This window comes from Berghia stephanieae, chromosome 11, assembly GCF_034508935.2.
Source record: "Berghia stephanieae isolate SIO BIC M18660-M18661 chromosome 11, UCSD_Bste_1.3, whole genome shotgun sequence".
Taxonomy (NCBI): domain Eukaryota; kingdom Metazoa; phylum Mollusca; class Gastropoda; order Nudibranchia; family Aeolidiidae; genus Berghia; species Berghia stephanieae.
The window spans coordinates 20,118,073-20,144,704 of record NC_088370.1 but is presented as its reverse complement, the minus strand read 5'-3'; the positions used below and the strand labels follow the sequence as shown (position 1 = coordinate 20,144,704).

General features: G+C 35.5%; 1 protein-coding gene across 2 annotated transcripts in view; it reads left to right on the top strand.

Moving 5' to 3' along the window:
• The window catches only part of LOC144957306 (uncharacterized), a 29,543-nt gene extending 2,911 nt beyond the window's left edge, over positions 1 to 26,632 (top strand). The window contains exons 4-14 of one of the 2 annotated variants that reach the window (XM_078888440.1): positions 1,197 to 1,267; positions 2,861 to 2,962; positions 4,286 to 4,358; positions 6,760 to 6,844; positions 7,557 to 7,713; positions 9,492 to 9,628; positions 11,740 to 11,894; positions 13,082 to 13,198; positions 17,103 to 17,195; positions 17,918 to 21,033; positions 26,466 to 26,632. In XM_078888440.1, coding sequence (XP_078744566.1) covers positions 1,197 to 1,267; positions 2,861 to 2,962; positions 4,286 to 4,358; positions 6,760 to 6,844; positions 7,557 to 7,713; positions 9,492 to 9,628; positions 11,740 to 11,894; positions 13,082 to 13,198; positions 17,103 to 17,195; positions 17,918 to 19,861 — 2,934 coding nt within the window. In that variant the 3' untranslated portion in view covers positions 19,862 to 21,033; positions 26,466 to 26,632. Of the gene's footprint in view, positions 1 to 1,196; positions 1,268 to 2,860; positions 2,963 to 4,285; positions 4,359 to 6,759; positions 6,845 to 7,556; positions 7,714 to 9,491; positions 9,629 to 11,739; positions 11,895 to 13,081; positions 13,199 to 17,102; positions 17,196 to 17,917; positions 21,034 to 22,896; positions 24,855 to 26,465 lie in introns of those variants that run through there. The other variant, XM_078888441.1, reaches the window with a different exon arrangement.

Sequence of the window (26,632 nt, the reverse complement as noted above, 5' to 3'; positions counted from 1 at the left end):
TTTAAATATAGATTTAGATAGAATGAAGTTGACGTCATTCGGATCTTTGTTATTGTTCTTTGCCATCCACGTTTATGAGTAATTCTCACTTAACTCTATTATCCAGACTATAAAAGTTCATGGTTACACAGAGTTTTGTGTGTTGGTCCGTTATACTTCTGGATGGCAATGTTGTGAGCTTCTTAGCCAAGCACACACTATCTATAGATGAATAGAAAATGTTTCCCAATTTGTATACAATTCTTAAACCTGAGATTTTTTGATTTTTTATGGAAACATCACTCCCCTTGACTCTTGTGTCAATGAGTACCTAGTTAGGAGCAGTGACAGATATCGGAAGAATACCTGTTCAAAAAGTCTGCCTTATAGGGTCTTGGACTATGTTGTTAGAACAAACTCAAATCTGATCTTTTAGGTATTCTTTGGTAAAACTACTTTTGTTCTTGATCTTCTACTCTTATTTATAGATAAAAGTTTCATACTTATCGTTGAAACCCAATTTATATTGACATCTTGACTTGACTTGAGGTTTTATATAGCGCAATATCCAGTAAATATGCATGCTCAAAGCGCTTTACATTGGGTATCTGACCAACAGCACCAAGTAACATGTAGAACAAACCACGACGCCTGTTAGGCGATATTACAATTTTTTCCAACAGAGACAATGCTGTTAACTGTCTGGTACTCGTTTTACACCTGAGTATGGTGAGAGAATGTGAGTAAAGAGCCTTTTTCAAGGACTCAACTATATGCCGAGTGAGGCTCGAACCCAGGACCTTTCGATCCGAAAGCGAGTGTCATATCCCTAGACCACATAGCCGGACATCTTAGTTTATTTTAATCTCCAAAGACATGAAGAAAATAAATTGCTCTAAAGGCAAGGGACCTACGCCTACCCAAATCTACTGATATTGTGTATAGATTGGAGAACATCTGCAAGCAGTGATGGGTATTCAAAAGTTTTCTATAAAACTGGCTCTTTTTGCTGGATGAAATAGAGGGAGTCTATATTAGATATAATATAAGCTTTGTGTCATAATATGCAGTGATGAGCATTATGGAATTTGGAAATGTGTTGTTTTGAGCCTTTTTTATCAATAGAAATAAATGATAAATTTGTGTCCATTTCTTACTTTCAACTATTTATTTTTAATCCCATATTATTATTCTTCTCTCTCTCTCTTTGTTTGCAGATGAAACGGTTGAATGAAATTGAGGCCTCTTTGTATTATAAGAATGAGGACAAGATTAATTCAGCTATTCAGTAAGTCAATAACCTCTTTCTGAGAAGGAAACAACTGAAGTTTTAGGCACAGTATGAAAATTAAGATAGGCTGTTACTAGTCGCATAGCAAAAAAAGATGCTTCATTAAATACTATACCATAAGATACAAAATATGAGATGTAGAATTGTTATCTTGCAATCTGCAAGAGATAAGATGTTATTATTAGTGTTATGCTTTTATTAGTCTGGTGCAGTGCTTGATTGGTTTAGGTCATATTTGTTTAATTTTAAACAGATTATTACGGTGGATGAATATAGATCTGAGGAAATCATTCTTGATTGTGGGGTTCCCCAGGGTTAAGTACTTGGACCCGTTCTTTTTGTTCTGTACTTTGGCCCTCTGTCTAAAATCATCAGAAGTTTCAGTCTGTCTTACCATCAATACGCTGATGATACACAGTTGTACTGCGTCTCCAATAAGAGAAATTTACAAGGAGTGTCAGACATTAGTAATCAGTTTATCCAAAGTGTTGGAAAAAGAAATGGATGAATGAGAACAGACTGAAACTGAATGATGATAAGACGGAGGTGCTGTATGAGGTGCAGGAAGTGGAAAAGTGAATCAGATATGAAGCTGGGGGATGCTTCCATTCAAATTGTTGACAAAGTGAAAAAACCTCGACTGTCGATGGAGCATTAGGTTAATATTTTGGTTAGATCTCTATTTTTCCAACTAAAACGGTTCATATCTGAGGAGGTGACCAAACACCTGGTTGTGTCCCTCATGCTATAGAAATCGGATTATTGTAATGCTCTGTTGTTTGGCATTTCTCACCATAATCTAAGATGTCTTCAGATTGTCGAGAACAGTGCTGCCAGACTAGTATTCATGAAGTGTAGGTGTCATTCTGCCAGACCTCTGCTTCATGACCTGCATTGGATGCCTGTTGAGACGAGGATTAAATTCAAAGCCTGGGTTTTAGTGTTTATTGTCTTGAAAGTACTGCCCCTTCCTACCTTTTGGAACTAATTGAAAGATATTCAAAACCCCGCCCCTTACGTTTGACCAGTGATTCCACCAAACTAGTTGTCCCTCTGATACGCAAAAATGCTGGAATGAGATCCTTTTCTCATTTTGGACTCTCTGTTTGGAACGCCTTGCCACAGAGCATTTGTGAAAAATAATCTTTGTCTATTTTTAAACGGTCACTTAAAACATATCTGTTTCGATTTTATTAGATAATATGAGAAGCAAGATAGGCGTCTGGTCTGTGCTGTGTTGTGTGTTTATATGTTTGTGAATGAGTATGTTTCAGCCATAATGATTTGTAATTTAATCGCTTGGTGTCTCGGAGTTATAGCGCTATATAAGTTTTTAGCATTATTAATATTATTATTATTATTATTATTATTATTATTATTATTATTATTATTATTATTATTATTATTATTATTATTATTATTACTACTATTACTATTATGATGCTCAATCTTGACTCTACTATGCAACATATTTACCTTTACCTATCTTCTTCATGAATCTTTCTCTTTTTTGTTTTCATCTTTCTAAATCATTTGTATTTTCCAATGAAAAATAATGAGCTATATTTTTGTTTTGTTTGATTTCTGCAGACGCCTGGAATGGAATTTGAGTGTAAAGACGTACAAGCTGACTGAGGAAAAGAAGATTGTCAGTGAGATAGACAGTTTGAAAAGATCCAAGAAAAACCTTGTGTATGTTATCTAATATATTTTTGACTTTTAAAAAAATTGAGCTTTATATAGCGCAATATCCACAAAATGTGCTCAAAGTGCTTTATAAGGGGGTCCCTGGTCAACAGCAGCATTTAACATGTAGGATGGGACATTGCGCCTGTTAGGCGATGTTACAATTTTCGGACAAAGACAACGCTGTTCACGGCCAGGTACTCGTTTTACACCTGAGTACGGTGAGAATGTGAGTAAAGAGCCTTTTTCAAGGACTCAACTATGCGCCGAGCACAAGGCTCAAACCCAGGACCTTCCGATCCGAAAGCGAGTGTCATACGATTGGACCACATAGCCGCTTCATAGTAAATGGTATGGTTGAGGCCTGTAATTGAAATGATTTGTCCATGACGGATTTTTTTCTTAATAATTCCGACTGATTAATTGGAATCTCAGATTTTCAATTAATTGGAATCTCACATATACAATTAATTGGAATCTCACATATACAATTAATTGGAATCTCACATATACAATTAATTGGAATCTCACATATACAATTAATTGGAATCTCACATATACAATTAATTGGAATCTCACATATACAATTAATTGGAATTGTTCTAGAGCGTCATCAAAATTATTTTCCCACTTTGTCTTTTATTTAAGTTTTATATATTTAAATGTTTTAATCAATTACTTATTATTAATCCTACTTTCATAAATCTGTTTTGGAGACTGTTATTATTTTTTGTATTATAGCATGGTGTGGAAATGCCACTATTTGTGACATTAAGAAAATTGAATCGGATAATTAATAAGGCAAGGAGTTATACTCACCCAATTTCAAATGTGGAAGAACTGTTCAAGTGATTTTGTCTTATTAAACTGGAGAAAATTATGAAGGATGGTGATCAACCCCTTCACAAATATATTAAGTTCTCCACGAGGAGCCGTCACCTTTTATCAATAAAAAGAAAGACGACACGTCACCTTAGTTCATTTTTACCACTTATTGTTCGAATTTTTAATGTGCAACTGTGATTTAAATAAAATACTATTTTAAACAAATAAACACACACAAGTTTGCACTAGAAGCCATAAGAGTAATCCATCTCAATTTTATAAAATTAATTTATAAAGCGTCACCATTAATTCTTAATTCTATATTTATACATTTTTATGCATTTACATATAAATTCAAACTAGGGGTCATAGGGACAACATATTTCACTTTGTAAAATTTATATATATATATAATTTATACATTTTTATGAATGCCACGTCTGTGAATGAATTTTCATTTTTTTTGATGAATAAAGTATATTATTATTATAATGTCAATTACAGCCAGTACCTCACACTGAAACAAGAAATATCTGAAATCAGAGACAGGCAGAAGGGCTTGAGGGATGGGAGAGATGTAAGTATCATTTTGTTTCCTTCATACCCCTGGCAAACATTTTAAATTTTAACTGCAATGTTTACATCATTCATAAAGCAACATTTTTACCAATTCGTGTAAAACATCTTTGCTGATCTTAATAGAAACAGGTGTTGCCTCAATTTTTATTTTTATTTACTTTTAAAATTAAAAAAAAATTATAATGAAGATGATGATGATTATTTTTTATTATTATTGGGCCATTCCACGTCAAGTGGACCAAGGGTGGGAACCACACCCCTTTTGATTTTCCTCAAACTTGGCTCAATTGAAGATACTTATGAGAATGAAGAAAACCAAATTTTCAGTTCAGAATATGGATATTTGAAATTTTTACAATTTAAAAAAAATTTGTCTCAAAACGAGTGAAAATCAAATTTGCTCGTGGGTCCATTTTTGAGAGGCTATGACTATTTTATTAATCAAGTTAACTCTCTCAAATTTGGTTATCCAGTACAACTTTTAGCATAGATTACAATTATTTGAAAGAAAATAAAATATTTATCAACTTTTGGAGTTATCTGCCCTTGAATATGGCTCCCCGTGCTGTTCGGCAAAAAAATGAATTTTTTCAATATTTTTTTTCATGACTTTATTGTTTCATTTTTGGTCATTGATGATTTGTATCTCAATAAATAACATATGGGTCAACATAATATAGCAAAAATATGGGTCTAGTACTACAAATTTTCGAACAATAACGCATAGCGTACTGCGACGTGCACCAAAATCGCAAATTTTTGTCAACTTCAAGGCTCAAAACGGTCAAAGATGTCGGCTGGGATTTTTTTCAAAGTTTGATATATTGTGCAGATACACTATTTCTATAAGCACATGGAAGCTTTCCTTGTATTTTGAGGTGCTTCATGGTAAAAATCACATGCAAAGAACCTAAGTATATCAAGCTTAAGTTACAAAGGGGGATAACTCAAAAAATTATTTAAACCCCCAAAATCGACTTATATTACATTACACAGATAACAAACAAAGCTTAAAATATTTGGCTTATGACAAACTCTTAACAGATAATGAATTCAATGCTTTCAGTTTATCTATTTTTTGAAAAAAGTGTGAAATAATGCATCAACAGTTCAATAATTGTAGACTACACACTCATTCAGATGTATCAGGGTGGCACGAATGGAAAAAAAATATCCAGCTGCTTTAGCTTTATCATTTTGTGTGTTGGAATGTTCTCCAGTTAAAAATAGCTTGTGAAAAAAGTGAGAAAGTTAAAAAAGGAGAAAGGACTTTTTGCTGAACCCGATTCTAAAAGAGGTAAAAGAATAGCAGATGAGATTAAAGGAAAGGTAATTTGATTTTTTAAAAAAGTTATAGCCTCTCAAAAATGGACCCACGAGCAAATTTGTTTTCCACTCGTTTTGAGACAAAATTTCAAAAAATTGTAAAATTTTCAAATATCCATATTCTGAACTGAAAATTTGGAATGGCCCTATTGTTATTATTGATGTTGTTATGGAAACTTGTGGCAGTGAACCCCCCCCCCCCCCCCCCCCCCCCCCCCCTTCCAACCTAAGTGTCAAGACAACGGATATGCATATCAATGGTGAAAGCGTGTCGTAGTAGCACAGTCGTGTCAACAGCTGCGTGTTGAACCCGATTGGGGGAAAGAAGAACGGCATGTCATGTATTGACAATGGAAATTATCCTGATGAAAATTGCAAAAAATCCCTATTGTCGCACAGACATAATGTATTTTGTAAATTTGATGTTGATCTAGAACCTGAAGAAGGAAATCTATTTCACCTACCTCTCCCTTTGACTCAGAATTAAAAACAAAACAAAAACACATTAATTAAAATTTCTTTCTAATTTCAATTATTTTTTGAGTACACACACATTTTTTTGTGTCCTGCCAATTGTTAAGTTGATGGTTATCAATAATCTGTAGTCAAAACAGCCCCCTCCCTCCCCCTAAAAAAATTGACTTCTCCTTTTATATGTCATCGCCCCAATGGCCAATTACTTACTTACTTTATGGCCATTTATATGCCTTTTGGCATGGAGGGTGGCAACGAAGGATCTCCATCTTCCTCTGTCCGTAGCCATCATCTTCAGGGAGCTCCATGTCTCCCCATAATCTCTCATCTCTTCCTCCACTGTTCTCTAAGTTGCACGGGGGCTTCCTCTTCTTCTCTTTCCTTCTAGTGTCCTGTGCAGGGCAGTTTTGCTGTTAACTGCTTAAGAAAAAGTTAGGAGTCACCAGATGTTTTCGTGACCATCCATCATGATGTTGGTCCCCTAGTGATTTATCTGTACATCTACGTATTTCAGCCCAATGGGCTTACCATCTGATGATCATGGGTACAAGTTGTAACATGTATGACGGCTTTAAGATATTGATAAATTTCTCACTCAGAAATATACAAAGGACTTCAATAGGCTGAAAGCAAAGGAGGAAGAGTTGAGGGGTAACCACCGCAGCCTTATAGCCATAAAAAGAGGCAAGTCGTCTTCTTATTTTAAAAGAAGTTTTTATTAGTACTATTCATATGTTGTTTTTTTGTTTTGTTTTTTGGTGTGTGTTTTTCCCTAAAAAATGATTGGGAAGTTTTAGTTTTTGAAAAAAATAAGTGTTTACATAAAAAGAGGCAAGTTGTCCTCTTATTTTAATAGAAGTTTTTATTAGTACTATTCATATGTTGTTGTTTTTTTTTTTTTTTTGTGTGTGTGTGTGTGTGTTTTTTTCCCTAAAAAATGATCGAAAAGTTTTACTTTTTGAAAAAAAATAAGTGTTTGAAATATTACTGTGTTGTTCATTTTTTAAGCGCTTAGAGTGTCTCGGAGTTATAGCGCTATATAAGTTTTCAGCATTATTTTCATAAAGATTATTTTAATAATGTAATAAATCCGCATACCCTGTTGCAACACGATTTTTAATCGCAAGGATACAGACGAATGAGATAATGTGGTAGTGGCGTTATTAAGATGAATAATAATCATTACATCACAACGCCACTACCACATTATCTCATTCGTCTGTAGTGTTTCATTCATCCTGTTTTGGTTTGATAAAAGGGGAAACATAAAACGTCCATTTTATCTGTTTTCGCATATTAAATTGAAGCTTACCTTCAATTTCACATTGTTATTTAATTCTTCAAGCTTCGAGCTGCAACATTTACAAATCTTTTATTGTAATTGTCATCTACATAGAGATTGATGCTCTCTACGAGCAGCGAAGACAGACTAATGCAAGTTTCAAGCAGCAACGGGGAGAGTTCCAGGAGCTGAAGGAAAAACATAAAAAGGAGAGCTTAAAGAAGAAGGCATGGGAGCGAAAAGTGTATGAGGAAGACAGGAAACAAGAATTGTGAGTATTGAATCTAGATCTGAGCTCTTTAAAATTATCTATATAAACATATATAGAGTTCAATGTAAGCTTTGATTTAGTTTTTTTTTTAAACGAAAAAACTAGAGCTTTTATATAGTGCATATCCACTAAATGTGCTCAGAGCGCTATACAAAGGGATCCCTGATCAAAAGCAACACATAACATGTAGAACGAGACATGACGCCGGTTAGGCGATATTACAATTTTTCCGACAGAGGCAACGCTGTTAATGGCCAGGTACTCATTTTACACCTGAGTACGGTGAGAGAATGTGAATAAAGAGTCTTTTCCAAGGACTCAACTATGCGGTGAGTGAGGCTCGAATCCAGGACCTTCCGATCCGAAAGTGTCTTACCACAAGACCACATAGCCGCATTTAGTTGACAAAGACAAGGATATCGTTATTTAATTGTTTATTTATTTACCACAACCATTTCACTCATTTCACACTCGTCAGATCGTATATTTCAATATTGAGTGGGAAGGGGACAAAATTGTTGCCTAGACTCACCCTAGACTTGTAACTTTTTTTTAGATTCAATAGGTATATTTACAGATTTTTAAGGGGATTCTAATTTTTTTCTCTGAGATGAGGATTTTTTTATCCAAATTTTTTAGGGAGTGATAAGAAAATTATATTTTTATTCAGAAAAGGTTCAATTTTCAGAATATTTTTCATCACCTGCTAAAAAGTAAAAAGTAAGTACATAATGTTATCTTTTTACTGGAGTTCAGCACTGAGAAAGAGGTCAGTCTATGTGTTAGTGTAAAAGTTCAGTCAATTTTTGCCTTATGAATTGGCAACATTGTATATTACTTATTTGAAATCCGAAATTAGTAATGATTAATGATGTAATAAATTACCAATTTACTACATCAATTCTAAAGCATTTCAAAGCTATAATTCTTAGAAATGAGAGAAAAATTCTTGCTTTTTTGGTTTGATATGGATTTTCTCTCCAAATTCCGATTCATTTTTATGTATGTTAACTTTGGCGAGTCTGATCCATTTATTTAAAACATTGCATGCAGACCTACCACTCATATTAACAAAATTTGAATTTAGTTTGTAGATTTTATCTTTAATTTGGCTACATGAATTTCTTTTCGATTGGTTTTTTAAACTGTTTATACCAGTGTTCACTCATCTGTAAATTGTTTCCAAATCAAACGACTCAGTATTTATTCTAAGCATTTTTGTGAAGGATTTGTCTGCCTAAGAAAATAGTAAGTCAAAAGAATTATTATTATTTTTTTTGGGGGGGGGGGGGGGGGGGGGGGGGGGGGTAAAAAGGGATGAAAATGTCTTTTTTTTTTTTTTTTTTCTAACTTGTATATAATTTTATTTCGGATTGAAAGAAAATTAGAAATACATTTTTTTAATTGCCTTTTGCAGGTCTGTGCTTTTAATTAGATTATTTTTAAAAAAGCAGTCCTTCAGAGCCATTAGACCCATGGAGCTGGAGTTTATCTCAGTATCTCTAGCGTGAAACGGTCAATAGAAATTACTTGCTATCCTTTGGATAGGACACTAGTTTATTGCAAAGTACTTTCCACCAAATCTATTAGACTTAGCTACCCATTCACTGCAAGGTGGGGGGTGGGGGGGGGGGGGTCAGATATAATTTCGACTGCACCCGGGATCGAACTTGGGTGTGAAGCGAGTGCTCTTCCAACTGAGCTGTTGGGACACCCTAATTAGAATATGATTTGTATTTATTTTTTCTTAACAAAGCTTCTCAATTTTTATATTTCAGTGCTGAGAATGAGACGGAGCCACTACCTCACGATTCAGACCTTCACACTTGCCTGAACCTAACCTCATATTTAAACCGTCTTCAACAGTCCCTGTCAGATATTTCCCACGACAGTCTATCCCCTGCCTCCAGTCAAGGTACATCAAAGAAGTCTGCGGTTATGTGGTCTGGTGGTATGACACTCGCTTTTGGATCGGAAGGTCCTGGGTTCGAGCCTCGCTCGCTCAGCACATAGTTGAGTCCTTGGAAAAGGCTCTTTATTTACTCACATTCTCTCACTGTACTCGGGTATAAAATGAGTACCTGGCTGTTAACAGCATTGTCTTTGTCCGAAAAATTGTAAGATCGATTGCCTAACAGGCGTTATTATATTCCGTCCTACATATTAAATGTTGCTGTTGACCAGGGACACCCTGTAAAGCGCTTTGAGCACATTTAGTGGATATTGCGTTATATAAATGCTAAAAAAAAAGGTCAATTTTAGAGTCGTAATATGCACTCTTGTAGCTGGAGCCATTCAAATTTCTGTAGTAGAATGTAACAATTGCTTACCAACATCATTTTTTTTAAAATGAGCTTTTATATAGCGCAATATCCACTAAATGTGCTCAAAACACTTTACAAGGGGTCCCTGGTCAACAGCAACATTTAACATTTAGGATTGGACATGACGCCTTTTAGGCGATGTTACAATTTTTTTGGACAGAGACTACGCTGTTAACGGTCAGTTACTTATTTTACGCCTGAGTACAGTGAGAGAATGTGAGTAAAGAGCCTTCTCCATGCGCCGAGCGGGTCTCGAACCCAGGACTTTCCAATCCGAAAGCAAGTGTCATACCACTAGACCACATAGCCGCTACCCTTTGGATAGGATGTTATTCTATCATTAAGTTCTGTTTGTCAGATGGAATAGATCCAGCCAACCAATTGCTACTGGTTGGGCTTAGTTGTCAGGAAACAAAACCAATTCTCACGTGACTCCAAGATTGATAAATATTCTTGCTTGTACAATTAAGCAGTAGATTTTTGACCAATCAAAATATGGAATTTTGTGACACACCTTCGCACGTGCTTGGACAAACATAATAGTTGGTTGTTTATAAACAATAACGTGAATGAAATCGACCTCTCTCTGATCATTGTTGTTGTTTTTATACTTATACCACTAAATGGGTGACTAGTTATCTCACGATTTTCTCGATCAAGCTATAAACGTTTAAGTCTACATATAATTTTCTGTGTTGGTTCTATTGATCAAGCGGCAGAACAGTGGGTATTTTACTTAGATACATACCATCGATAGTAAAACTTATGTTAACCAATCAATTGGCACATAGTCGAGTCCGTGGAAAAGGCTCTTTACTCACATTTTCTCACTGTGTGTGTAAAATGAGTACCTGGCCGTTAACAGCGTTGTCTCTCTCCAAAAAATTGTAATATCGCCTATTGGCATCATGTCACGTCCTACATGTTACGTGTTGCTGTTGGTCAGGGACCCTTTGTAAAGCGCTTTGAGCACATTTAGTGGAGTTTGGGTTATGTAAAGGCTCCAGAATAGAAATCATCTTTATTGGGGTTCATACAGATTTTTCTCTCTCTTTAAATTCAGATTTTTAAAGCTAAAAAAGAGAATATGTAGACTGTTTTTACTAAAAACTAGAGGTGCCTAAATGAGTCAATAAAATGGAGAGAAAGATAAGGGGAGTAAATGTGACACATTTTTACATCTAATGTCTGAACTATTATGGCAATGAAATATATATCAGTGCTGATGGTTTTCCTCGGATCTGCGGAAATCCAAGATTTTGGAGTCCAGAGGAGGAATTTCCTCCTTTAAAAAATTACATTTTCTCAAAACAATGTGCTAGCAATGAGAGAATTGATGTGTGGTAGAACACACAGGTGCAGTTTCCCATTCTCCAGAAGTTAGCTCGAGTATCTATCATCTCAATTACTCTAAAAGTGGGGTTTAGTGCAGTAAAAATGGGGCTTAAAGGCAATCGTTCAACATTTTCCTACTTTTTCACTTTTTGTCACCATCAGCACGGATATATATATATGTGTTTTGTGTTTACTTGAAAAAGGCCAAAGGCTGAAACGTTGTTTGTTTTGTGTTGTTCCCATATTTATGAGTCACATTTACTCCCTTTATCTTTCTCTCCATTGTTTTTACTCTTCCCTGTGACAAATCTGGTCGATCTTTGGTTTCATCACATTCTTTCAATTGTTTTATTCTCCCATCCTCTAGATGATCCGGAGCCAGCAGAGGAAATAGAAGACGGACAATTTAAGCTGCTGAGGAAGAGTGATGATACTGACTCCTTGGACCTCTCCCAAGGAGGGGGGTTAGGGGGCGTGCGCAGATTGAGCAAGAAGAATAGGAAGTCTCGCAAACAGGCTATGGTGGGTATTTCATTTGTTTACCTGTATTATCTTTTAACTAAATTTTGTTTGTGTTTCATGCCAAAGTGATACTAAGTCTGCTAGAATCTGTGGACTGTTAAAAGTAATAAACAAAAATGAATAGAACAGCTTCAAGAAAGAACAAAATACCTAACACAGAACGTTTTGGTCTCAAAACCCTTCTTCAGCCAACAACAAAAAACAATAAAGACATAGATACATTACTAAATTCCAGATAGTCTATCTGGAATTTAGTAATGTATTGATGTCTATATTGTTTTTTTGTTTTTGGCTGAAGAAGTTGTTTTGAGACCAAAACGTTCCGTGTTTGGTATTTTGTTCTTTCTTGAAGCTGTTCTATTCATTTTTGTTTATTACTTTTTATGTTTCATGTATTTGTTTGGCATAAGATATGACGGGCATTCCAATGGTTCAGTTGGTAGAGCTCTCGCATCACCTGCAAAATGACAGACATTGATCCTGGGTGAAGTCGGACATTTTTTTTTCTTACCTGTCTTAGTCCACCCAGCAGTGATTGGGTAGCTGGGTCTTTTAAATCTAGTGGCAAGTAGTTTGCAATAGACTACTAGCATTCTATCCAAGGGTAACAAGCAATTGCTGTTGTCTGTTTCACGTTAAAAAGGAACCAGGATAAACTATGACTCCATGAGCCTAGTGGCTCTGAAGGACTACTTTATTATTATTATTATTATTATTATTATTGTTTTCTTTTTTAGATTTGATTAAAATGAGATGTGTAGCTACACTGAAAATACCCAGGAGTTTGATATTAATGATATTGTTTTCTCATATTTATTTTATCATTTCAATTTCCACTGAATAACTGAACTTTTTTTGTGTGTCTTTTTGTTTGTTATTGTTTGTGTTTTGTAATTCATCAATTCAAATGTCTTTCGTTAGAATAAGTTAATAATATTAGTGAGTAATATTGGTGTAAGTATGTGTGTGTGTATGTTCGTTTATGAATATAAATGTATCTGTGATTGAGTTTGTGTGCATGTATTTGTGTGTGTTTGTTCCTTCATATGTATTCTCAAAATTGTCAAAGAATGAATGTTTGAATGACAATTGATATTGTTACGCGCCACGGAACACTTATGTGCTGGAAGTAGAGCGCTATATAAATAACTTATTATTATTATTATTATTATTATTATTGTTCAAAGGATAAAAAGATAACCCACCCATCGGATGTCCTCAGTCAATTTGTCTTTCTCAACCTGCGGGCACCAACTTGTTTGAATGAAGTTCCAGATATCCTCGAGCAGTTGGAGAAGAAACGAGTGAGTTGATGTATTAATCAAACTATAGACTTAGTCTAAATAAACTGTGTATCTGTAGAACTTTCCAGTCATTACAAGTCATTTCTAATTTCGTACATCTCATAAGTTGTCCTATGAATTTTGTATGTCGGTATTTAAGGTTTTGTAGTGAGATTTTTTTTCTTTTCGTATCATCTCATTTCCTGCAGTATTTGCAGGTTTATTCTTTTCTATCTTCCCTTAAAATGAAAGTAAAATTAAGGGAGTAAAAATGACTCTTATAAAAGATTCAACGGAACATCGTTTACTTTGTTTTGTATCTTTTATAAGAGTCATTTTTACTCCCTTTATTTTACTATACATTTTTTGGACTCATTTTGCCACCTCCAGATTTTGGTATATTTTCCCTTAACCCTCTCCTTACCAAACTTGTGGAAAAATCGCTGACAATTTTCACATTCAGATTTCTTTTGAATATCACAAAATTTAATGAAAATTTTTGGTTATAGTTGTAGAACTTTATGCTGTGTGTTTTTAGCGCTTGTATTACAGAACAAAATTATGTATAAATCATGTATTTATCCCTTTTGAGTTAGAGTACTAAACAAATCAATTTTTTAGTTGGACGGGCATGACATTCCGGGGAACATCCAGAAAATGGTCGGTAAGGTTAACATCTTCAACTGTCATTTTATAGCAGGGCAGCTATACTTGTGCGTCTCTCAAAGTGAAATATCAGGGAGCAATGTAAATGTTGCTGCTCGAAGCTCGAATAAATAAATAACAAATAATTGAATGTAAGCTTCAATTTAAATATACGAAAACAGATAAAATGAATGTTTCAGGTTTTCCCTTTGTCAACAAAACAGGATGAATGAAACACTACAGATGAATGAGATGTCATTCATCTGAAGTGTTTCATTCATCCTGTTTTGTTGTCAAAGGGGAAACCCGAAACGTCCATTTTATCTGTTTTTGTATATTAAATGGAAGCGTACATTCAATTTCACATTGTTATTTATTCGAGAGCAAGCAGCAGGCACTGGTGTAAGATAAATATCTAGAAAAGTGTGTATGAAACAGTGCCAGACAAGGCAAGAAAGAAAATCCAAGAGAAAAAAAAATCCCTCCCCAAAATTAGCATTTTAGGACTGGAAATGTCATGGGTATTGATTGCCCTGTAAAAAGGGCTTCTTTTTCTTTTATTATTTTTTACCAAATTTAAATTGAGCTTTTTTTTTTTTATATAGGGCAATATCCACTAAACATGCTCAAAGCGCTTTACAAGGGGTCTCTGGCCAACAGCAACATATAACATGTAGGACGGGACATGATGCCTATTAGGCAATAATACATTTTTTCAGACAGAGACAACGCTGTTAACGGCCAGGTAGTCATTTTACACTGAGTTCAATGAGAGAATGTGCGTAAAGAGCTTCTCCAAGGACTCAACTATGCGCGAGCAAGGCTTGAACCCAGGACCTTCTGATCCGAAACCGAGTGTCATACCACTAGACCACATAGCCCACAGCGTACACAACGACAACAGTTTAGTTGAGACGGTATCCCGTTCCTGACACCTGCTGACCCAGTCACGGTGAGCGGTCAATCACCGAGAGGAATTTACCTAACGGAGATTGCCGTTTCACTCAATTTAACAATGTTTTGTTTTATTGTCTGTTAGACACCCATATTGAATGAGTTGAAATATCACTACTTGGTATAAAAGTTTATATTTTCTACTTTTACTGTGTGTTTTTTATTTTTTCATAGTATTACTAGATTTCTCAATATAAGTTATCAATGGACGGTAACAAATTACACAAAAAATATAGCGGGTGCAACATTTCAAAAATTAGAGAGAAAAAAACGTTGCTATGGATTTGTCTGAATTTTATGTATTATAAAGACAAGATGTAAATACTTCTCCTCACAAAAAACGTATTTTTCCTCAACAAAAATATATCCGCTACGAGCATTCAAACTCGTCAGTGTAGTTTGGGGCTGGTCTTTAACTGCATTGCGTTGATGACAAATCGCATTTTATTCATATCATTGATAATGCCGGATGCTCTTTTTTTCCAATTTTGCTGTTGTTTGGTGACAGGTCTCTGTGCCTTGTTCTCCAAGAAGTCTAAGTCCAAACTTTTATTGAGTGATGTGTGGTATGCACTGGTACTCAAGGAGGTGTTGTTTTGGGATTATTTTGTTTGGAAAATATTTTCTGTATGTATCCGTGTAATGTTTTATTGCACTTTGAATATATTGGATCGTGTCTGCTTTGATCGATTTTGTGTGTGAAATAAAGTTGTGCACATGACTATAGGCCTTGTTTATATTGTCGAAAATTAATCCAATACTGCAAGCGTCGTCAATGATGAGTGGGTCGTGGGTGCAGTTCTTTGTTTGTTGGATAATTGTAAGTGTAGACTTTTTCTTGTTAGTATTTGTGGCAGTGGTTGCCAATGAATGATCTGCTGTGGTAAGCCTGTTGTGTAATGCGGTATTCTGTCCAATTCAGAGGCAATAAGACCATCCCTGAGGGTGAGTGGCTCGTGCATGAGATTTGAAAGTCTCTCCTGCGTTTTGGAGTTTGTTGTTATATTCTACTCTGTCGATATCAAACATGCAAGTGCAACCCGTTTCAAGGTTGATTTATTTATTATTAGCGTCTTGGCAATGAGAAAATACAAAGAAGCTAATGAGTCGTGTGTTCAATGTGCTTTATAATGTGTACTTTTTACACATAAATTATGAGTGTGCTCCTTGCTTGTCCAATGCCGTGTCAGTCCCATAGACTAAAAGAATGTCATTTGAATAATTTGAACATTTAAATGGTTTCTTGCGGGCACGTTTCTATTTCTGTGTTAAACAAATCATACCACATGTCCTACATAATGAATTCACTGCTTGGTTATGACTTGCAATTGTGTGGTCCATGCTGTAAGAGAAAATTCAAAATTGACTGAGCGATGTAAGCAATGATATAGTGAATTAATGAATAAAATGAGTTTTAAAACACTCTGTATTACTTCTCATACCCATGCATACATAACAGCGTACATAAAATTTGGAAAAAGAAAAACCAAATACTTCACCCAATTTGGTGAAAGAAAGGGGGGGGGGGGGGGGCAGGAAAATTCTAACAAGCAGTTGAGCTAAGTTGAGGCCCAACACACAATGTCATTTAAAATTAAACATTAGCAAGATAATTCAAATTATGCAATTTAAATATCAAATTAACTCATCATTGAAAAAAATAAAAATAAAAATATAATTAACAATAAAACCGCAGCGAAATATTACGTTTCAAGAACAAGGCTAAAGAGGTAATATCATTATTACCTGACCTACCGCGGAAAAATAATCATTACAAAATAATGAAAACTGAAGAGTAAATGAAACTTACCTCATTTCGTAGTAAAACTTGTGCCTTGTGAATCACACCAAAAAAAATTTGAAGTTTATAGCAACGTTTTTTTAGAATCCTGAGGTAATTACAAGTAATTTTATTTAAATGTTATAGAAAAATAGGCGAATTTGAATCACGGCTTGTGGAATAAGTACTGGAGATATTGAAATAAAAATTGGACCGATGGAAAGAGGAGGTCTGCGAGAATTCTTTGCATTTGGGTGGAATTGCATCGTCACGAAGATCGTGAGGTTAATTGGTACGGAAATCATCCATTGGTATCACCCAATGCACGTCAAATCTACGTTCTGGGAATTGATATCGGCTGACCGCTGTTGACCCCGGTTACCTGTCGGGTGAGGTTACGTCGGCGCTCGGAACAGCGGGAAACTAAACGGTCAGATTTATAGTGCAGATTAGACGCCGTGAGCCGCACAAATTCATTTAATACACCTTGCCCAGGTTTTGATGTGACTGAAAAATGGGTTTTTGTTTTTTTTTCTTTTCTTTTAGAGTTTTTATGAGAAGGAACAGCAGTTGTGTGAGGCAACGAGTGATGCCGGTATTTCTGCTACGGAGAGTGCTGTGTGTCTTATGTCCAGACAGGTGATTTTCGATTTTGTAAAAATTGTTGAGACCAGCTGGGTGACAAAGAAAGAGAAAAGTAATATTAGTTTTTTGATGTTATCTGATCAGAGAGATGAATGGCGTACCATGATCACTTATCTGGCACAGACTTGGTACTCGAAGAAGAAGAAGTTGAGATATCATGCTTTCCGATAGTAATTCTTGGTCTACAGGGGGAATGAAGATGACGTCATTCAGCACTTTGATATTCTTTTCAGACTGCCAGTTACATGATTAGTTCTCATTAAAGTCCCTCTAAAATAGACTATTAAAGTTAAAGGTTACAATTAGTTTTATGTGTTGATTCATCTGATGAGTAGAAAGAGGTGACTATTTTAGCTAAACTCATATCATTCATATGAAGAAAAGGAGGGTTAGAGTTTGAAATGCATTTTGTAAATTTGAATGTTGTTTTTGAGGTGTTAGCAAACAAAATCGTCTTAAACCATTTTAAAATGAGCACAGCAAAGAATTGGAACTTTAATAGTTCATTGGCATCAAAACTCTAAAAAACAATTTTTTTTATATATTAAAGATTGATAATCATCATCATCATCTTCATCATCACCATCATCATCATCTTTAGTAATTTGATCTGATTTTTAAAAAAAAGGGGGGGGGGGAGGCTAAATGTTAAATTTAAACTATTAAATATAACTGTGCATTTAGCGTAATGAACTTACTTCAAAATCTATCAACAGGCTAGCAAAACAGAAAGCTGCGAAGGAGGTGCACAAGAGAGTGCAGCAAGTAGTAGTCGTCCAGATGACAGCGTTTACGCGGCCCTGTTCCAACAGCAGCAAGAGAGTGGGGGAGTCAATACAACAACAGCATCAGGCAAAGAAGAAGAATTGAGAGGGGCAGTTGGAGGAAGGGCCGAAGATGATGACTGGTCATCGGTCACTGTGGGAGTCGGCAGTGACACACCGAATAGTGACTCGACCATCGAGGGAGAAACTGGATCATGTGACAGTCCAAATTTAGTGATAACACAATCCAATCCCCACAGAGTCACCAAAGAAAGTGATAAAAGGACTTTGACAGAAACAAAAAGTAATCAACGCAGAAAACAAGAGATGAAAAGGAGTTTGGCTATTTCGGTCAGCAACAGTACTGATAATTCGTCACTTGTAGAACAGCCTGCCCAAAATGCCCTGATCGTGGAAGAGGAGTTTCCTTCCCTTTTGGAGAGTAGTCAATCCAGTAGTTTCATGTCAGAATCCAGTATTCCATCACTTGGTGTTAGCGGTAGTAGTAGCAGTGGTTTAAATCCGTGGTACGAGGGTAGTCTGAGTAGTAATATTAAACAAGCTTCTTCTGCTTCATCTTCCCCATCTTCTAGTTTTAAAGGTCATAAGCCCTTGGCTAAAACCTACTCTGTGGTCCCTGAAGAATCAACACCAACACATCAACATCAACAGCAAGAAATGCCAAAATCAAAAAGTTACGCTTCGTCTCTCATCGGGAGGGCCAGGTCTTTCTCCGAAGTCATGCCAAAGAAAAAAGTTGGTGACAATCGTATTAGTGGGAGGAATGATAAAGACATGTTTAATAATAGCAACCTCAATAAAAGTGCTCCCTCATCTTCAAAGCAAATCAAGCCGCCATCTTCATTGTCATTATCATCAGATTCAAGTTTTAATGTGAAACAACAGCTAACGACATCATTATCGTCATCATCACCGTCATCGTCGTCAAAATCAAAACCAAATCTTTATCGTAGTCGAACTCTGACCCCAACCCTAACCCGATCTTGGGCAGAGGTTCGAGACAGGCACAGAAAGTCTAGTGGTAACAGTAGTGGTAGTGGTGGTGGTGGTGGAGGTAGTGCCAATATAACACCAAATACTAGCTTTAGCAGTACTAGTGGTGGTGCGATGGCCAACAGAACTACTAATCCAGCCACAACGCCTTCTAACAGCAGTAGTAGCAGCAACTACACAAAAAGTCCTCTTAACTTGAAATCACCAGTTTCCCCCTCCCTGTCATCGTCTGCCATACCCAGCCCACACAAATCCTCTTTATCTCCTCGACTGTCCTACCCCCTGCAAGCCAAACAGCCACTCGCCACCACGCCAACTCAGCCTACAATCGTCATTGACAGTGACAAAGACTTTCCACCCCTCGGTCAAACAACAACCAGTGGGACAGGCCTCAGTAATTCATCCAGACGAAATTCAAGTCTTTCTACTAAATCTTCGTCTGGAAGCGTTTCTATCCATGACCGTGAAATGATGCTCAATGTAACTACTTCTAATACACCCGCTGTCACTAGCAGTGACAACAACAACAACAGCAGCAGCACTAGTTACCTGGACACCACACAAGGACAACTGTCGCCTTCTACCCGTAACTCTAGCCATATCTCAAACACATCAGCCCTGAATCAACGTCACAAGACTGTTGCGACAACCCCATCAGCAATAACGACAACTAGCGACCAAAACACAAAATTCTCTGGTGTCGCTGGAATGAAAGACGTTTCAGGTCATCAAGCCACGTCTGTGATTAACCCCAATTTGTCTTCTTTACCAAAGGGAGATAAATCATCCACTGAAAAGTGGGTGGAGTCGAGCATGGCATTTGTGAAGGACATGACCTCGCATAAGGAGGCAGATCCCAATATTGAAGTGACTTCCTTATGATTAAGGATGTTTAATTTATTTTAATTTATTATCAAGTGCATTGCAGAAAGCGTTTAAACTACTGATTGGATTTGTCATGCAATAGAAACAAGTTTCAAGAATGTGAGTGTGTGAATTGTGACAGCTCAAACAAGTGTATCTTATTGATTGAAAGGTGAAGCCAATTTAGTGAGACGATTGCCATGAAAAGAGATTCTGATTTGAGAATGTTTTAATTTATATTGTTCAATTTTCGGCTCGTTTACTTGAGACTTGCACACACTGCATCATTTATACGGAAATTTTTAGGAACAAGAGAATTCATTCCTATATATATATTTAGTTTCCTCTTTTTGACAGGAATTGTAGACTTAGCAGAATTTTTCTATAATTTTTATTTTATTATAAAAAGAGTTTTCATTACGATCGTTTTATTTTGTATTTTGTAATTCCTCATCAAATTTCTTCATAAACTTTACATTACCAGGTGATTTCAAAGCTCCACTACCATTTGATGATAAAAGTTGTTCTATGATCAATCACACATTGGAAAGCATTAATCTATTAAGTATTATACCATGCCCAGAATTTCGTTACAAAATAGGCTTTTTATATGTATAAGCCTTTTAATATGCTTACTGTTTCAAATGAGTCCAGGATGGCCTCCTCTTTGAATGACTCCTGTCCTGCTCTGTGCTGATAGTCTTTGTACTGGGTGAGGTTCCTACTTCCCATAGCGGGCAGGGAGGTACTTGCTTTGTCTTCTATCCCCTGTTATCTGTTTTCCAATTGCTTTCTATCTTTGTCTTGGAATGAGATTGCTTGGGTTTGTCCTGACCTTGGCCGGAGTCTTTGGCTGGGAGGGAAACAGTCGAATGTATAGTTATAGTTTTGGGAGATGATATTTTTTTCCTTGTAAATCATCTGTCTGTTATGTACTGTTACTCTTTTCATTTTTAACATATTAGTAAACATTTGAGTGTGTTCCTCTTAGTGGGATCTGTGCTTGTGTGATTTCAAACTAAGTACTGTGATGATGTGCTCTTGGAATTTACATCTGATCCCTATTTAAACCAATTCCCCTTTTATCTTACCTTTTCTTATGTGCTTTAATTGTAATTCTAGAACTTATTACTATCCCGTTTTCTTCCTTTTTACTGGCTCTGATATGACCTTAATGTGTTGCAAGCGCCGTAAAACCCTTAAAAAACAAGAACAAAACCGTCTTTGTATTTAAATTATTATCCACAACCACCAGATCACAGTACCCTCAATAGAGGAAATCTGAATCCAATGAAAACTTGGATCAAGGAGATGAAAACTTTGTTTGTTTTTTTTTTTTTTTTTTTTTTTTTTTAATCTCCCTAAGAAAGAAATGCATAACATTTTCCATATCCTTGTGTGTATTCATGCCAATCAATCATAGTGGCGTCGTCCAGTAAGGCAAAGTTTTTTTTAAAAAAGTGTTATGATATTTACAATTAATGATAAGCATTATTAAATTCATAATGAATGGCACTCTGCATTCATCAAAATCTCATTATCAGTCCAAACGACTTCCAACATTCTAGTATCCAGATTGCACTATATGTGTCAGTGCATGACCTCATCAGTCGGTTGGAAGGTGGACCTTTTGGATTTGGATTCTTTTTTTTCCATTTTCTGAAAGAATATTCTCCCCAGAGCATTTTAATCTTTGTTTGAAGTAAATCGGGAGATTTTTCATGAAGTTATGGTCAGATGTATGGGAAAGGTATCCAGCAACTTTTCTCAAATTTCATACTTTTTCAACTTGACTAGCTGTAAAAAATATGTTGAAGTGAAATTAAGCTTTGACATTTCCCGAAGATGTACAAAAAAGGTTGAGTCAAGTGTATAGTTATCGTTTTGTGAGATGATATTTTTTTTCCCTTGAAAATCATCTCTGTTATGTACTGTTACATTTTTAGTTTGAGTATCTTGATTTGTAAACATTTGAGAGTATTCTTCTTACAGTAAGTACTACTGTGTGATCAAATAAAAAGTAATATAAACTATCCACAACCAGTGTGATAAAGTGCAGAGTGAACCAGCTAAGTCATAGATAGCATCTCCCTTTCACCGCTATATTTATTTTCTCTTGTACTTTTTTTTTTCTTTTTGGAGGGGGGAAGAGGGGGGGGGGGGGGGGGGCACATTTCTTCACTTTCTTTATTTCTTAGCATTTTCACATCACTGAGTAAGAAGTAAATGTCGCTCTTGTTATTGTATATATTTTTATTTATTACTATTTAAATACTAATCCACACTGGCATGATCATATTTATGTGTGTGTGTGTGTAAGCCTGCATGCGGGTGTATGCATACATGTATCGTTAATTGATTTCACGTACTATAGTAATTGACATTTCATCAGTTTATTGAAATAAAAAAAATTATAGAATTATGTTTAATATATTTTGTATGTATTTTATGAAACAACATAAAATAACTAGTGGTCTTGGGATCCATCATGATTTTAGCACATACGATAGTGTGTAGAATTCTTCATTACTATACTCTGTGTCAAAACTTTTTTTTTTGCTGATATGATAGATAGTATGTGAAATCAATGACTTAATGTATGTGTGTTCCTAGGTATATAAGCACAGTGGTTTTCTGTTGACCGACAATATTCTGTATTATAAGTGAAGACAAAAAAAAAGCTGTTTGTATATTGAACTGAACGACTGTGTGTTATTATAATTCATATAATATTACTATTTATTATTGAGGCTACCAGACTACCTACCGTCAAATGAATATCTTTGCCTCATGGGGAAGCTTTACCTTTGGGTGTGGATTTGGAACGTTTTAGTATTCTCAGCTTTGCTTGTTGCAGTCATTTTTCTTGTTAATCATCATCATCATCATCATCCTGGGTGGGGTTTCTACCTCCCATAGTGGGCAGGGAGGTACTTACTGTTTCTTCTATCCCCCTATATCTGTTTTCCAATTTGTTTTCTGTCTTGTCTTAGAATGAGATTACTTGGTTTTGTCCTGGTCATGGCTGGATACCCTGGCTGAGAGGGAAACAGTCAAATGTATAGTTTTGGAGATGATATTTTGTTCCCTGTAAATCACCTCTCTGTTATGCATTGCATTATGTTTTGTTTACATATTATATTATAATTATATGATTTGTAAACATTTGAGTGTATTCCTCTTAGTGGGACCTGTGCTTGTGTCTGGATGTGACTTTTAGGTGATCTCAAACTAAGTACTTTGATTGTGTGGTACTTTGATAGTGTGCTCTTGAAATCTATATCTATCTCCTATTTGAACCAATTCCCCTTTGTCTTACCTTTTCTTTGGTGCTTTAATTTTCTTCCTTTTTACTGGCAGTGATATAACCTGTTGCGAGCGCCGTAAAACCCCTAAAAACAAACAAAAACAAAAAACAAAACAGAGCTAAAACAGAATACCCCAATTCGTTAAAAACCAGCAAGGCAAAATTAACCCATGAGCAAAGTCATCCCATTTGACTGTATTGAAGCGTAACCTCTTATCAATCAGGATGGTGATGGTTGGCAAATGTGATTTGACCAGTTGTGTGGGAATTTTGACTGTATGTTGTTTTATTTATTTATTTTATTTTATTTCTCGAGCTAAGTCGAAATCACCAACTACCTGTTGGCTAAAAGTTTATTTACACTCTAGCTGAAGATAATGATATGAAAAGCTGTCAGGTTAAGAGATTTTTCTTATTTTTTAATTATTTTTTTTAAACAAACTTTTCCAGTCTAAAATGACTACAAGTTTTCCAAATAAATACATTATGCATTGTGTCTTATACTTATAATGAATCATGAACTCATTCAAACTATTAAAAACAAAGAAAACAACGAGCTGCATCAAGAAGCGAGAAGATACAAGGAAGAACCAAAATATGGGAATAAGTAAGGTACTCAATAGGGATTTATAGAAGAAATTTTGCCCAGTTCTAATGCAATACATACATAGTTGCTTTACACTTGTGATGATCTTTTAGGCTGGGTGGGGATCCTGACCTCCCATAGTGGGCAGGGGGGTACATGCTGTGTCTTCTATCCCCCATACCCGTTTCCAATTGTTTCCTGTCATTGTCTTGTCTAGGAATGAGATTACTTAGTTTTGTCCTGAACCTTGCCAGAGTTCTTTGGCTGGGAGGGAAACAGTCGAATGTATAGTTATAGTTATAGTTTTGGGAGATGATATTTTTTTTCCTTGTAAATCATCTCTCTGTTATGCATTGTATTATGTTTAGTTTACATATTATATTATATGATTGGTAAACATTTGAGTGTATTCCTCTTAGTTGGGACCTGTGCTTGTGTCTGGATGAGACTTTTAGGTGATCTCAAACTGAGTACTTTGATAGTGTGCTTTTGGAATCTACACCAGTTTCTTTTTTTAACCAATTCCCCTTTTTCTTCCCTTTTCTCGGATGCTTTAATTGTAATTCTATAACTTTTTACTATCCCATTTTCTTCCTTTTTACTGGCGCTGATATGACCTTAATGTGTTGCAAGCGCTGTAAATTACTTAAAAACAAAAACAAACAAACGATCCTTTAGGGATAATGTAATGCAAGTCCACAGGTCTACTCTGGGGGGATTAGCTGGACGAGCATTAAGGCATTGCACTGTGACTAGGAAGGACCCAGGTTCAAACCCTGCTTTAGCCACTTTCGATTTTTTCCTCGGGCTCTTTTTGGACAACATGGGAGTGAGAGATTCCCGTTGACATCAAACGTTTGATGGATTATCTATATTCCTTCCTGGAATTCCCAGGTGCTGCTGCCCGAGGGCGTGATTTTTAAATATTATCTTACATAATATAACTTTGAAACGCTTGGTCACAATGGATATTGGAATCTAAATTTCCCTTTGACTTTGATCATCTCTCATGTTGATTCTCTGCCCTTGTCTGCCTGTGGTAATGGACACAATTTCAATTATTAAGACTGCGACCAATTTTTAAAAAAGAAGGGAAAAAAAAAAAAACACAAACAAAATACCAATTTGTTTACTCTTTTTTTCTATTGACTTTGCTTTATTTTTTTTTTAATGATTATTTCTAATCATGACGATTGATTGTATCAATTCTGATACAATACGAAATTTAGCTGATCTATTTTATTGATTTTTAAAAAGATATTTACCTTGACACACAAATTTATTGTACATTATAATTATAATTATACTAGAACGTTTCCTTATTATTTTTTACCTTCTCCCTTTCTTGTTTACAGAAAATGTAGAATTTTTACATCTGTTAATAAATGATGTCCGAATAGATTTGGTATTTGATCAGGTGGAATGATGATTTATGAAAGCAGATGGTTAGACTTTGGTAGGGTTTGTGTTTTTTAGCCCTCCCCTATCGGAAAATGTGTTGTTTTTTTTTTTTTAAATAAGCCATCGTAATGAATATTTTAGTTCCCTGCTCTTGCTTGTACTTCTTGGTTTTGTCCTAACCCAAGCCGATGGCCTTGCCTCGGAGTGTTCCTCTTAGGGGGGATCTGTGCTTGAGTCTGGATGAGGCTTTTAGTTGATCTCACTCAAACTAAATTCACTGATAGTGTGCTCTTGGAATCTACATCTGTTCCCTATTTGAACCATTCTCTCTTGTCCTAATTTTTTCACGACTATCCCATTTTCTTTCTTTTTATTGGCGATGAAATGACCTAAATGTGTTGCAAGCGCCGTAAAACCCTTTAAAGCAAAATTCTACATCCAGCTCTCCATGGTTCTTTACAGAACTTTGGACAAGACACCTGCCTGGATAGGTTGTTCTTTTGTTATATATTTGTTTTCTCTCTCTAATACTCTGATGAAATGTCATGAAAAATGTTAACATTTTGTGACAAATGGGTCGGTATCGACAGTTTGGAGTATTAAGAAATTATTTAGCTCATGTTGATTTTTAGGTACAATATGTAAATGTAAATACATTCAAGCCACCAAAATCTCAAAACCACTGCTACTGCTATTCTTGAAGTCCTATTGAAGTGATTTTATTAATTTATTTGAATTTATTCACATATTTATTTTGTTTCCCTTAATTAATCAGACATGGCTGGCATAATACCTTATTATTATTATACCTGGGTGGGGATCCTGACCTCCTATAGTGGGCAGGGAGGCACTTACTGAGTCTTCTATCCCCCTATATCTGTTTTCCAACATGCTTTCTGTCTTTGTCTTGGAATGAGATTACTTGGGTTTTGTCCTGGCTCTGGCTGGGAGGGAAGCAGTCTAATGTATAGTTTATAGTTAGTTTTGGGAGATGATATTTTTTGTCTTGTAAATTATTTCTCTGTTGTGCAGTATTACTTTTGTTTTACATATATATATATATATATATATAATATTTGTAAACATTTGAGTGTGTTCCTCTTAATTTGGAACCTCTGCTTGAGTCAGGATGAGACATTAAGGAGATCTCAAACTGTGTACACTGATTGTGTGCTCTTGGAATCTAGATCTGTTCACCATTTGAACTACATAATTTCCCTTTTGTCTTCCTTTTTCTTGGATTCTTGAATTGTAATTCTAGAACTTTTTACTATCCCATTCTCTTCCTTTTTAATGGCGCTGATATGACAATTGTGTTGCAAGGGCAGTAAAACCCTTAAAAACAAAACAAACAAACTGTTATACTTCCACAAAATAAGTTTTAAAAAAAATCTCAACAGCTGTGTGAAAAAAAAAATGCTAATGCACTAAACTGAATAATGATGTGAAATCTTGACTTTCATTAAAGGCTTGGTTTATCCTTGCTAAATAAAAA